This window comes from Phyllobates terribilis, unplaced genomic scaffold (genome assembly GCF_046119375.1).
Source record: "Phyllobates terribilis strain yellow unplaced genomic scaffold, ASM4611937v1 Scaffold_1__5_contigs__length_1240528914, whole genome shotgun sequence".
Lineage (NCBI taxonomy): Eukaryota > Metazoa > Chordata > Amphibia > Anura > Dendrobatidae > Phyllobates > Phyllobates terribilis.
Window position 1 is genome coordinate 586,021,169 of NW_027362761.1, and position 15,063 is coordinate 586,036,231.

At 43.6% G+C, this 15,063-nt stretch overlaps 1 protein-coding gene across 2 annotated transcripts in view; it reads left to right on the top strand.

Moving 5' to 3' along the window:
• The first annotated feature begins 347 nt into the window (after positions 1-347).
• EGFLAM (EGF like, fibronectin type III and laminin G domains) overlaps positions 348-15,063 on the top strand; it is a 121,269-nt gene continuing 106,553 nt past the window's right edge. For both annotated transcript variants that reach the window (XM_073681839.1, XM_073681848.1), the window contains exon 1: positions 348-586. In XM_073681839.1, the coding sequence (XP_073537940.1) occupies positions 481-586 (106 nt within the window). In that variant the 5' untranslated portion in view covers positions 348-480. The remainder of the gene's footprint in view (positions 587-15,063) is intronic.

Consider the following 15,063-nt stretch of genomic DNA (forward strand, 5'->3'; position numbering starts at 1 on the left):
GTTTATGGTGCCCTGTGGCGGAGCCGGCTGATGGCCGCAGCGGTCCCATCTTGGCCAGGGCACCCGCCTCCTCAATCCTTCGCTCCATGTCTCCTAATCCCTTACATGTTGCTATATTAGTCTGAGTGGCCGGAGCATCTCAGCTCCATCTGGGAGAGTAATCCGCTTTATCTGCTTAGTCTGCTCTTCCTCCCACTGTTCTCTATGAGGCTGGAAGTGGCATTAAGAGGCAGCAAAGCATCCTGCAGAAAGTGCAGCTTCTCCCTGTGATTTGGGGAGGGGGAGAGGACACATTGTGCCTGTGCTGTGGGATGTAAACTCACTGTGAGCCCCTCCTCGCTGCCTCTCCCCCTCCCACCCACACGTGCAGAATCCACCAGGATCCAGACGATCGTCTCCTGCTGGCTCTGACTCCTGGATGAGCAGTCGGGACCCCGGACTCCTGCGCCCCCGGCCGGCACTTCCCACATCTCCTTATAGATGGATTTGCAGAATAAACCCCCCTCCTGTCTCTGTCTGCTACTGCTGAGTCTTCTGCTTGGATTTGTCCTGAGCTCCAGGAAGGCTGTCACCCCCCGGAGACAAGGTAAAGGGTCCTCACCCCCAGCCTGGGCTGTCCCCCCACCACACACAAGGTAAAGGGTCGTCCCCCCCACCACCAGCCTGGGCTGTCACCCCCCCCCCCCCCCCCAGAGACAAGGTAAAGGGTCCCCACCACCATCCTGGGCTGACACCCCCCAGAGACAAGGTAAAGGGCCCTCACCCCCAGCCTGAGCTGTCCCCCTCACCAGCCTGGGCTGCCCCCCACACACACCAGAGACAAGGTAAAGCGTCCCCCCCCCCCCTCAGAGACAAGGTAGAGGACCCCACCCACCAGCCTGGGCTGTCAGCCCCCAGAGACAAGGTAAAGGGTCCCCACCAGCCTGAGCTGTCACTCAGGACCATCCTGAGATGAATGCAACCTTTCCGTCTACAGATGAAGCAGAGCTGAGTTTGTCATTCAGTCCTATGTAGGACAGGAGATGCTCCAGTGACAAACTCAGCTCTACTATATCTGCAAGTCTCAATGTAGAAGGGGGAAGCGGCTGCGGTGTGGAGAGAAGTTTGAAGACCCCCCCTCTTTCCCGGTTGTGGCAGCTCTGGGCATCTGGGGTTAATCAGGGGCTCAGATCTTAGGTGAATTGTCGGCACATAATGGAAGAGATCAGAAGTTCAGCGGGGTCCTGTGTCTGCTCTGTGCAGCGGGGTCCTGTGTCTGCTCTGTGCAGCGGGGTCCTGTGTCTGCTCCGTGCAGTGGGGTCCTGTGTCTGCTTCGTGCAGTGGAGTCCTGTGTCTGCTCCGTGCAGTGGGGTCCTGTGTCTGCTCTGTGCAGTGGGGTCCTGTGTCTGCTCTGTGCAGTGGGGTCCTGTGTCTGCTCTATGCAGTGGGGTCCTGTGACTGCTCTGTGCAGTGGGGTCCTGTGTCTGCTCCATGCAGTGGGGTCCTGTGTCTGCTCTGTGCAGTGGGGTCCTGTGTCTGCTCTGTGCAGTGGGGTCCTGTGACTGCTCTGTGCAGTGGGGTCCTGTGTCTGCTCCGTGCAGTGGGGTCCTGTGTCTGCTCTGTGCAGTGGGGTCCTGTGTCTGCTCTATGCAGTGGGGTCCTGTGTCTACTCCATGCAGTGAGGTCCTGTGTCTGCTCCTTGCAGTGGGGTCCAGTTTCAGGGGCTGCACTGAATCAGCAGTAACAGTGCTATCTATTATCTATCTATCATCTATTATCTATCTATCATCTATCTATTATCTATGTATCTATCTATTATCTATCTATTATCTATCATCTATATATTATCTATGTATCTATCTATTATCTATCTATCATCTATTATCTATTATCTATCTATTATCTATGTATCTATCTATTATCTATTATCTATGTATCTATCTATTATCTATCTATTATCTATCTATCATCTATCTATTATCTATCTATTATCTATTAATCTATGTATCTATCTATTATCTATCTATCTATTATCTATCTATTATCTATCTATCATCTATCTATTATCTATCTATTATCTATTATCTATGTATCTATCTATTATCTATCTCTTCCTCGTGGTTTCTGCAGCTTTTCCTGTAGTGACAGCTGCGGCTATATGTAGATTATTTCCATTACTCCGGATATTTTGCACTTTCTGGAATTTGCTGCTGTTTTTCTGACCTGCAGTTGAGCTGTCGCTCAGGTTGTGGGGATTTGAGGTGAATGAAACAGTTGTGTGTTTTGCACTAATTGGCCATTGTCACTTGCTATTAGCCGGGATAACACAGTGATGGCAATTACACCCTGTACAATGGCAGGAGGGGAACCTTCATTATTACATCGGGATGTTCACTCATCTGCTTACACCTGTGAGCATGAGGGGTTAAATCAGAGCAGCTGTCAAAATACTATGCTGGGGGTCCTCCTTGTCAACTCGTCCCCCCCCTTTTGCAGAAAAATAGGGTCTAACAAATAGCCCTAAAACCTGCGGATAATAGCACCATACAAAACCTAAATAAGTCTGCCATACAGCAACGAAATAATACTACCACCCAGTATGTAAATAATATCGCACACAGTCCGAAAATAATTCCACCATGTAGTACTTAAAAGCAGTCTGTTACCCCCAAAACTGAAAATTATTCCATTTCTATAGTCATATACAGCACTTAGCCCCTATAAAACTCATATCTGCAGAATAGATTTGACTACATTAATTTTACATAAAAAATGTTTCATTACATATTCATAAGAGGGCTCCTTGGTGCCCCCTCAGGTAGCCTCCTCCACACCTCCCCCCAGCTTGATTGACAGCACTCGTCCAGAGTGAGCGCTGCCTGAGTGGAACCTATGGCCCTGCAGGAACCTTACAGACGTGCGCACACACAGTGTCAGTGCAGGTGCGCTCCCTTCCCTCTGTCCTGTCTGCAGCCCATTACTGTGTGATCCTGTGTGCAGCGTGAGATCTCCGCAGACAGGAGAGATGGGCACTGACACTGTGCGCCCGCCTCTATAATATAACGGTTATTCTCTACTACAGGTGTGATTTTTTATAGGGTCGAACAGTTTAAGTGGTTTAATTTAAGTTTTGGGGGTAACAGACTCTTTTTAAAATAATAATTCATATAATATGTAATACTTCCATATACTACCTAAATAATTCTGCCATATAGTATCTAAATAATACCGCATACAGTATTTAAATATTACTGCGTAGAATGCAGAGTGCAGAGTGCTTAACTAATACTGCATTTAGTACTTTAATAATATTGTCATATATAGTGCAAAAATAATGCTGTTAGTTACTATTTAAATAATACTACTATTATACAGTATGTAATACTATCACAGTGCCTAAATAATGCTGCCATATGGTCCTTAATACTGCCACTTAACCCTAATATAATACCACCATACAGAACTTAATGCTGCCTATACACTGTGTTCCAAATTATTATGCAAATAATATTTTCTCAGATTTTCCCAAATTACCTATATGAATTGCAGTCATTGTAATTTTCCAGTCAAATAACTATTAGAGTACAATTGAAAGGTTTTTGTACAAACTGCCTATGATAACAGGATATTTTTTAAAAAATAAAAAACTCAAACTGCACTCAAAATGCATGTTCCAAATTATTATGCATATCAGAGTTTTCAACTTTTCATTTTAATAAAGAACAAAAAAATTGTCATTTTTGAAATTATTATTTGCATAATAATTTGGAACACAGTGTATACTGCCGCATATAATACTTAAATAATACTACAATACAATACCTAAATAATACAGCACATAGTACTTACAAAGCACCGCATATAGTTCTTCAATAATACCATCATAGTGTTTTCATTATGCTGCCATACAGTACCTAAATCATACTGACATATTGTATTTAAGAGGTTGTGTGATACCTGTAGTGCCCGTTATAAACATTTACCTTTCACCCCGAACCACTTTTGTATATTGCTTTATTATACATTTCCCGCACTCCTCCCTCTCTGGCTGATCTCTTTATCTGTCATTTTTTCTTTACTTCCTGTGATGTTTCATTTGGGGGAATCTCACACAGGACGTCACAGGAGGATGGCACTCCAGTCAATTCAGGGGGCGACGCTGCGGTCACTCACCACAGCTTCTGTCACCGCCATCCCCTCACGTTGTCCTGTTTCAGGGGGATGATGGAGACGTGACTGCTGCTACAGTTATCACCGCCACACTGCATCTGTGCCCGCCTCCCGCATCTTTACTGGGCTCCACCACACATCTTCAGTCCTGACACCCCATCTTCAGTGTCTCAGGGCACACTTTTATTCTCGCTGCCCCCATCTTCATTGTCCCCGCCACACTTCCTCTGTCCTCGCTGCCCCCATCTTCAGTTTCCCCCGCCACACTTCTGTCCTCGCCGCCCCCATCTTCAGTGTCCCAGGGCACACTTCTTCTGTTCTCGACACCCTCCATCTTCAGTGTCCCCCACCACATTTCTTCTGTCCTCACCACCCCCTCTTCAGTGTACACCATCACATTTCTTCTGTCCTCACCACCCCCTCTTCAGTGTCCACCATCACATTTCTTCTGTCCTCACCACCCCCTCTTCAGTGTCCACCATCACATTTCTTCTGTCCTCACCACCCCCTCTTCAGTGTCCACCATCATACTTGTTCTGTCCTCTCCATCCTCATCTTCAGTGTCCTCCCCCACACTTTTTCTTTCCTCGCCGCTTGCATCGTCAGTGTTCCCACCGCACTTCTTTTGTCCTCTCCGCCCCCCATTTTCATTGTCCCCACTACATTTCTTTTGTCCTCGCCGCCCCCCATTTTCATTGTCCCCACCACATTTCTTTTGTCCTCGCCGCCCCCCATTTTCATTGTCCCCACCACATTTCTTCTGTCCTCGACGCCCCCATCTTCAGTGTCCGCCACCACACTTCTGTCCATGCCGCCCCCATCGTCAATGTCCACCACCACACTTCTTCTGTTATCGCCGCCCCCATCTTCAGTGTCCCCCACCACGCTTCTTCTATCCTCGCCGCCCCCATCTTCAGTGTCCCTGCCACATTTTTTCTGTACTTGATGCCCCCATCTTCAGTATCACCGCCACACTTCTTCTGTCCTCGATGCCCCATCTTCAGTGTCCACCGCCACACTTCTTCTGTCCCACGCTACCCCCATCTTCAGTGTCTCATTGTCCCCACAACACTTTTTCAGTCCTCACCGACAACGTCTTCGGTGTCCGCTGCCACACTTGTTCTGTCCTGCTCGTTCGCATTTTCAATGGCTGCTGCTGCAATCCCTACTTCAGTCACTACCGCCTTTTTCACTGAAATGAGACCTTATCAGGGTGCGGTGATAGAAGCAGGGTGAGTGACAGCAGTCCCGCCCTCCTGATGACATCCTGTTATAGGGGAGGTGATAGAAGCTGCAGGGAAATGGCTGCAGGGCCATCCTCCTGTGATGTCCCATTTGAGACCCTTCTCAAGCAAAACATCACAGGAAGTAAAGTAAAATAACAGATGCAGGGATCAGCTGTAGAAGGAGAATTATCTGCAATTTTATAATAAAGCAAATGAAAGATTATACATATTATTATACAGGGCATTATAGGCATTGGACCTCCCCTTTAAAGGATTTGATGTAACATGATAAATGAGTAAAATTGCAAAGTGTTTGTAAAAAAAAAATCAACTTTGCAATTTACCTCTTATTAAAAATCTTCTCAGTTTTCAAGAAAGAAGGGATATTTAATTATATAGTTTACAGCTCGTTGCCTAGGTTACTGGTCACCACTGCAGTCTTTCAGTAGTGGCCCATTTCCAAAGGCAAAGAAAGCAGGGCTTGCAAACTCTTTGCCATAGAGCTTGTAAGTGCTGCTCAGATGCATGCCAGACCTCTGCTTCAGTGCCCTTGTGCTCCTGCGATGCTTCAGAGGTTCTCACCATTCACTGAAAAAGGCCAACCTGGGCCGGGCTCCTTATATCCAGGGGCCCCAGTAACTTCAGACAGAGGAACAATCACTAGTCCTTCATACTTAACAGGGCCGACATTAAGGTTGCACAACTAGTGGGATGGATTAGGTGCTACAATAAAAGTGGCTCTACATGACCTGGGAAACATAGCTTAGGGCCACTATTAATCATAATATACATTTTGTAGCACAATAATTAAATTTTTTTAGATTAATGTATGGAGCTTTTATTTCTGCACTTTACAGCAGTATTATTTTGCAGCTAAATTCCAGTATTAAGTAATGTATTGCAGTATTATTTAGGTACCATATTGCGGTAATAGTTAAGTATTATAGTATTCTTCATAGATGGATATTGCCAGATCGAGCTTGTAAAAACAAGCACTTTTGCAATTTAGTGTTTCTTAAAATTTTCAGCTGTTCTTGAGATACTAGCACTTTTTTTGTTTACATCTTGTTGCTTAGGAGACCGACCACTGCTGCTGCCTATCTTGCAAGCACTGCACTGAAGCAGGCCGGGATTAGGAGCTAATAGTTAGTTCTAGTGATCCCAGATAACTTCAGAGCAGCACTTACAAGCTCGGTAGAGAGGAGCTTGTAAGGACTGCAAGTGTTTGTCCACTCTTGCTAGACTGCAGTGGTGGTCGGTTTCTTAGGCAACAAGCTGTAAATAAAAGAAGAGTGTTGATATCTCAAGAACGGCTGCAAATTTTAATAGATAGTAAATTGCAAAATTACTTGTATTTACAAGCTCTATCCGACAATGCCCAGATATGAAGATGGGAGTAACCCTTTAAGTACTGTACTGCAGTATAGGTACTGAATGGAAGAAATATTTAAAGGGCTTTTCTCAAGGTGAATCATTCAGGAGCGCGGCGCTTCTCAGCGTGAAGATTATTCCGAGCCTCGGAGAACACAGAGCCACATTATGTCGCCACTTTGCAGATGTTACAGAAATAGTCCTGAAGTTCGGCCATGGCTCCGGATGGTGCCTTCTTTCCGGAGTGCTGCATGAATCCCGGGCATCGCTCATTCACAAGGATTGTGCCGTTGTTTATTGTACCGCAGCGCAGAAGCCATTATTACCTCCTATATACAAATACAATGTATCACTCACTCTAATATATGAAGGGAAGGTCGATTTAGGCTTTTTAGTCCGCGCGCAAAGAAAAGTTCTGTAACTCTTAATATTCCTAATGGCTCAGTTCTTTTCCACTTTCTAACTTTGTGAATGAGAAAAACAAGCATTAAACTGAATTTCTAGTATTGCTTTTCTCAATAATCTTAAGTATATGAACTGCAATGATCTCTTTGCTATAAGGTACCAACTTGAATATCGTCTTAAGGACTAAGAACATCGTAGAGGGAGTCGGTTGCCCAGATCCCCCAGTAGGAGCCGGAGTAGAAAGCAGCACCTGGACCTGGCCCCTCCATATAATACATAGATGCCATTTATTTCAATGCCTCGCATAAAGAACAACAATACGGACAAACTGGCCCCCAATGATAACAAGCAAACTGAAGAAAAGGCACATGGGTACCAAAAAGGGTAGATCCTGAAAGAATCCTCTACCGGCAATGCATATCAGTAGTTTCAGGTTTTTGTTTTTTTTTCTCCCCTGTCTCTATGTAGCACATGAAAATAAGCAGAAATAGCATGGAAGACATTATACAGCAGTATTGAGCAGTGCAGCTGTGAATCCAGCACTGGTTTGAGGCAAAACACTTACTAGAAAGTAGCTACTGTAGCATGGAGAGGACATTATACAGAAGTACTGAGCAGTGCAGCTGTGAATCCGGCACTGGTATGAGACAAAACACTTACTAGAAAGTAGCTACTGTAGCATGGAGGACATTATACAGAAGTACTGAGCAGTGCAGCTGTGAATCCTGCAGTGGTATGAGACAAAACACTTACTAGAAAGTAGCTACTGTAGCATGGAGGACATTATACAGAAGTACTGAGCAGTGCAGCTGTGAATCCTGCAGTGGTATGAGACAAAACACTTACTAGAAAGTAGCTACTGTAGCATGGAGGATATTATACAGAAGTACTGAGCAGTGCAGCTGTGAATCCTGCACTGATATGAGACAAAACACTTACTAGAAAGTAGCTACTGTAGCATGGAGGACATTATGCAGCACTACTAAAGAGTGAAAAACTTAGGAGAGGGGGATATTGAGCTCACCACACTGTGCAATCCAATGCTGGAGGTTGAAATCCAAATGGAGGTCGCCGGTATCCCTAGTGAAGTTCAGCCAAGTAATGAAATTGTGAGGAGGAAAAAAAATCGGCACATCCATCATAGGAGGAACGGTAGAAAACAGTAGAATGGAGGACACTATACAGAAGTACTGAAGAGTGTACCTTGGGGGTGAGATAAAACACTTATTAGAAAACAGCTGCACATTCTTTTTCTTCCTTTGTCTTCCACTTTGAGTCTCTCTTTCACTTTGCTGGTCCCCCCTCTTCCTCTCTCCATAGACTTCAATGGACAGATCTAATCTGGTCCCCAAGATCCCATGTCTTGTTTTCACCTACATGGACTTTAGCTGTTTTTTAGAGTGAAATAATGAGTTCAGGAGGCGGGGGGAAGGAGGGAGGAGGAGAAGTGGCTCATAAGTGGAGAAAGATGCAGATATCGCTGATAAGATACATTACACAGTTTCTTATATTTTCTTGTATTATTCATTTATTTTGTGGAGTTTGTTGAAACGACAGAGACCATTTCAGCTGGTTTTCATGTGGATTTCTGACCACTCAGACAAATCGTACAGATGATGAAATTGGTCAGAGTTGGCCATTTTACACCCACCAATATTTTTTTAGGATAGAATCAGTTCTCATCTTCCTCACTTGGTATCATCCTAAAAAATTTTTTTCAATTCTTTATATTAGATGTACAGTGCCTTGAAAAAGTATTCATACCCCGTGAACTTTTACACATTTTTTCATGTTACATGCACAAACTTAAATGTATTTTATCTGGATTTTATGTAATACAAATACAAATTAGCAAGTATTTGTGACGTGTAAAGGAAATGATACAGGGTTTTCTAATTATTTTAAAAATATCAATCAGAAAATTGTGATGTGCATTATTTTTCAGCACCCTGTAGTCTGATACCCCTAAATAAAATCCTGAGTGACCAATCGCCTCCAGAAGTCACATAATTATTACATTGAGTCCACCTGTGTGTGATTTATCTTCAGTATAACTACAGCTGTTTTGTGAAGGCCTCAGAGGTTTGTGTGAGAACATTAGAGATCAAACAGCATCATGAAAACCATGAAACACACTAGACAGGTCAGGGATGGAGCAGAAAACCAAGGAGCTCACCGGACAGGTCAGGGATAGAGCTGAAAACCAAGGAGCCCACCAGACAGGCCAAGGATAAAGTTGTGGAGAATAAAGCAGGGTTAGGTTATAAAAATATAGCCCAAGCTCTGAAAATCTCACGGAACACTGCTCAATCCATCATCCAAAAATGGAAGGAGTATGGCACAACTGCAAACCTACCAAGACATGACAGTCCACCTAATCTGACATCCCAAGCAAGGAAAGCACTAAATAGAGAAGCAGCCAAGAGGTCTGTGGTCACTCTGGAGGAGCTGCGGAGATCCACAGCTCAGGAGGGAGAATCTGTCTGCAGGACAACTAGACTGGGGCGTAGGTTCTCCTTCCAGCTGGACAACTACCCTAAACATCCTGCCAGAGCCACAATGCTTGGGCCAAGCTTGATGGCAGTATTTAAGCAGTTTCAGAATGACGTCGGTCACTTGTGTCGTGATTGTGGTTTGCCGATTGTCTGCATGGATGGCAGCTGGTGGTCTACAGAAGGTCCATGTTGGAACTCCCATGAAGCCGGATTGCAGTGTATTGTATAAGTGATTGCAGGTCAGGGAGCCAACATATGATGTAACTGGATGTCATATGTAGATAAGGAGTTAAGGATATGTGCGCACAATGCCTTTTTTTCCGGCAGATTTTAACCACTTCAGGTTTCGAAAGCCGTGAAGTGGCTAAAAGTGACTGGTCTGTTCTTCTGCTTAGAAGCCGCCACTATGTTATATATGAGAAAAGTAAAAAGTGATCAGCAAAAACAGCGCAGAGGGCGTCAAAGAAAACGCATACCGCCGGTATTTTCCTGAATTGTCTTCTGCTTCCAAAACCATGCCGATGCGACGTCATCTCAAAGATGTCACATACCCTTAGAAGGAAAGATAATGACAAGGAAATGAGTATTCGGAAGAATGTTTCTTCCAGATTATCATCTAAACACACTGTCGGGTCCTCTGCTGCGGCTGTTGGACACACGTTTAGGGTAACACTGTGGTGATACCTGCAAACTCATGCGGTGGTCCCCCGCTGGTGGGCTGAAGGTGGCTGTGGGACCTTCCACTAGACCATTTGCCATATGTTGAATTAGCTCTCATTACAGGCAGTTTTTCTAAAGGAACCCTTGGCGACATTGGCCACACAAATAAATATCCCCGGAGGGTTGTCCAGCACCACCTCGGTAGGTGAGGAGCTCCACATATTTGCCGAGACGCTTGGACGGTGATGAGAATAGGACTTGTGCAGGATACCTGCAGGTTCGTGCACACATCCAGGTAGGGGTAGACAGAAGCGAGTGTCGGAAGCACTTTATATAATACCGCTATACAGCGACCAAATTAAAACTCCATGCATAAAGCGAGCAAGTGGTCACCAGGGGGGCTACATAGAGAAATGGACAACCTCTTTAATGCCTGGAGCTTAAGGTAATTGCACCCATCGCTCCGTCAAGAATCAGCAAAACGAATTCTGCCCTCTGCGGTTTTTGTCTTTGTTTTCATCACTGGCTAAAAGTCAGATTAAACCACCAGAGAATGATTATTGCATAGGAAAAAAAAACAACACGTGCAAAGCAACAGAAAATTGTTGTTCTTGGCCGGTTCCATATCTCCAAAAGGCAAAAACAGAAATAAAAACACTGTAATTTGGGCTTTTTTTTTTCTAAATGGTGGATTGAGGTGTGTTAAGCACTACAGCGGGGGTCCTTATTTTCGACCTTTAGAATGAAAGATTGCCTTTATATGGGAAGTGAAAAGCTTTGACTAGCGCTGCGATCGCGCTTTCAGAAAACCATATATAATAATATAACATTATGTAACAATACAAAAGGCAAAAAAAAAAGTCTTTATGTCTAAAAAGTCTAAATCTGACAATTTAGAAATTAAAAACGAAAAGGAAATTCCAAGGGAAATGAAGTGAAAAATACCTCGGAGTCGGCGTGAGATCGGGCATTAACCTGGTAAAATACAAAGTATTATGTGCAGTGAAGGAGCCGTCATATCTGGAGGCCACAGAAACATAGAGGTGGATCGGGAATTATTACGGCTTTTATTTAAAGGGTTTTACTAGAAATTTAAACTACGGCTGTGTCTCATGAATTATGATAAAATTGCTACATGTCTTAGTTTTCTTTTTATTTGGTCATGTTACTAGCTACACTGAATGGCCACATTACTGGAGACACGCATCTGGTCGTACACTGGACCTGCTTTGACCTTCAAATCTACAGTAAGACATGGTGGCAAAGATTCCACTAGGTGATGACATCGTTCTGCAGTAACAATTCTTCACATGCTCCTGTTATCCTGTCCATCAGAATGATTCTTCACATCCTCTTCTGATCCTTTTGTTAGAATGATTCTTCACATCTTCCTCTGATCTTTTTTGTCAGAACGATTCTTCACACCCTCTTCTGACCCTTTCGTCAGAACAACTCACATCCTCTTCTGACCCCTTTCATCAGAACTATTCTTAAAAGCCCCCTCCAATCCATTCGTCAGAAAGATACTTCATAGCCTCCTTTGATCCTATTACAAGAACGATTCTTCATATCGTTCTTTGACGTTTTCATCAGAGCAATTCTTCACATCTTCCTATTATCCTGTTCATCAGAACGATGTTTCTTATGCTCTTCTGATCCTTTTGTTAGCATGATTCTTCACATCCTCTTTTGATACTTTCATCAGAGCAATTCTTCACACCCTCCTCTGATCTTTTAATTAGAATGATTCCTCACATTCTCTTCTAATTCCTTCATCAGAAAAATTGTTAACCTATTTCTCTAACCTCTTTCATAAGAATCATTCCTAATAGCCACCTTCGATCCTTTCATCAGAACGATTCTTCATAGCCTTCTTTGATCCTTTTTTTCAGAATGCTTCTTCACTTCTCCTCAAATCCTTTTATCACAATGACTCTTCATAGCCTCTTTTTCATCCCTTCACAGAACAATTCTTCGCATGCGTCTCTGATCCTTTTGTCACAACAGTTCTTCACATCCTCCTCTGATTCCTTCATCAGAATCATTCTTCATAGCCTTCTGTGATCCTTTAATTAGACCGTTTCTTCACAACCTTCTTCAATCCTTTCGTTAGAACGATTCTTTACATTCTCGTCAGACACTTTCATAAGAACAATTCTTCACAATCTGTTCTGATCCTTTCTTCAGAACGATTCTTCACATCCTCCTCCGACCCCTTTTATTGATAACTATGGCAATTTTTGAAATACTGAGCCTGATTAATCTAGCACCAATGCTCATACCTGATCCTCAGAAAAATGATCACTGGATCTTATGAAACACTCTGGGTTTACAGGTCTAATGTCCACCCAGGGCAGTTCCAATCATAATGCCGTTTTTTGTCTTTAGCGCCTATGCAGAGCTATGTGACTCCATGGTAACTGACAACGAACAAGTTTAAGGTTGAAGTGAAAGAAACCAAGTTATTTAGACATTTGTATCACAAATCCATAGCTAAAACCCCCGGAATCATGTCTAGGGGGGTTGATGATACATGTGCCCCTGCGTACCTAGAGGTAGCCAACAAACCACTCTACTTAGTCTAGGTTAGAAAATTATTATTTTTTCCCTGGTTGACCAAAAAACCTCTTTAAGTTGTGCAAACTCTACTTTTTAGAAGATCCCACTGACAATAAGCTGATGAGAAACTATCCTGCTCCCCAGTGATCAGCTGCGATCTGTGCAGTAAGTGTACAGTTTCCCTGCAGCTCCCCCGGAGGAGGAATGAAGTATTACATAGCGTCTATTCATATCGATGTGTAATGTAGGGGAAATACAGTATATATTGTATAGAGTATGTAACTATAATTTTATGTCACTGGAAGGTGTTTCATTAAAATAGGCATCATGTACTCTTTGCTCCGGTATTGATTGCGCATCCTCCCGGGAGGCAGAGCTCGCAATCATTTCTCACAATATATAACTTTAGGAAATAGGTCATTGATTGTCCGCTCTGCCGACAATTCAACCTTTTATGTTCTGGATAATAAGCTTGACGTTTTGTTCTGCGGAAATATCTCGACTATTTTAGAGAACCACAAATAGGTAACCCAAGGCAAAAGAAACCAACTCTTGGGCACGGGGGGGTGGATGCCAAAAAGCCATTTTTCCTAGGACAGGGTATATAAATGCAGGACTGAACCTTTGCCAAGATGAGAGATCCTAACTCCAAGATGGAGACATCTTCAGACAGCCATTTCAGGGATCTTATACTGATCCATTGTTGTTTTTCCCTCTCGGAGCTTGCCAGCTGGCGTAGAAGGTCTTTTTAGACCAGACAGTGCTTTCTGGGAAAAAGATATGCAAATTAGCTCTCCTCAAAGTGAAGGAATGCAGGCTCAATAGTGCCACCTTTTGGCAATCATTGCCTTAGAAAATATTGCTCATCATTTGCTCCATCATTAATGGTTTCTGGTTTCTTACCTTTGGATATTGAACCAAACTGGGTCATGGATTTTAGCCTTTCTTCGACCTTTCAAGGGATTTTCCAGAAAATTCATAATGAAAGGCCTTCAGGGTTGGGGTCTAATCAAAACCTGAAGGGGTTGCAAGGCTCATTCAAAGGTCACATCCCCTTCGTTCTTGCCCTTAGTAATAAAGCTCTACCTATGCAAGATCTACTCATCCCACCCAAACATTGATGGTCTATCCGAAGGACAGGTTTCCTAAAGAGCTCCCTTCAAGCCTAACATGAGACATAGGAACGATTCTCTGGAAGTATGATGACGTATTAAGCAAACAGCCCATTAATTTTAATGTCAACCATGTAATACCTTTTTTCACCTGCGGAGGCACTGCAGAAAAATTTAACATTTCATGCTAGGTTCTTCTGCCGATCACCTCTGATCACTCATGATTGTAGGAGCTGGACAACCTGGGACCAGATCATTTCAATAGGACCCTTGTATAAAAAGATTATTAAAAGTAGACAACCCCTTTAAGATATTAATAAGCCTTTCTTGTTTTTTTTTATGACTGTGAAAGTAGTGATATCTCACAGTAATAAGTGATGTGACTCAGGGCAGAAACATATTCCTACAATATTTCTTCTATGAATGCGATGGACGAGGAGGATACACTGATCATATTTGTATCAATGAAAAGCGAGAGCGCAGGGTTGGACCGGGGAGAGAGCGCAGAGAGTGTCGCGAGTCTCCTCCGTGCCTGGAATACAATAGGAAAGAGATGACGAATTGGGACAGAATTTTATTGTTTCGTTTGTTTTCATGCAAAGGTTGAAGTTTTCCTTTCTTCATTTCCGTGTTGAGTGGGCGGATAAAAGTCTGAGCAGCGTAGAGGGGGCACAGTCTACTCATCTCAGGGTTGTGATGTCGGACATCTGGATTTAATCTTGGCTTTTGTCATGCTTGGCGGGTCCAAGATCCCAGCGACGAGGGCCTTGTCCTTTCAAATGACGAATTCTAGGTGCCGGAAAATCAGCACCATATTAACTCATTTTGGGGGTTTTAAAAAAAGCTTTTCCTGTGTATAGCGCCTCAAAGCAATATACTGTATACATGGCCGTCGGGTTCCATATAGTTCCTACTTGCCAACTTCCTAAATTTGCTGAAATGGTCCTGATTTTTCAGCTACGATTCTGTCATATTTGGAGCTGTCCCGGACGAAAAAGGAGTCAGGAGGTGTTATAATGTAAGGCAGGAGGTCTCCTCTGTACCGCCTCCTGTGCCCTCTGTGCTGCCTCTTGACCCCTTTTTTTA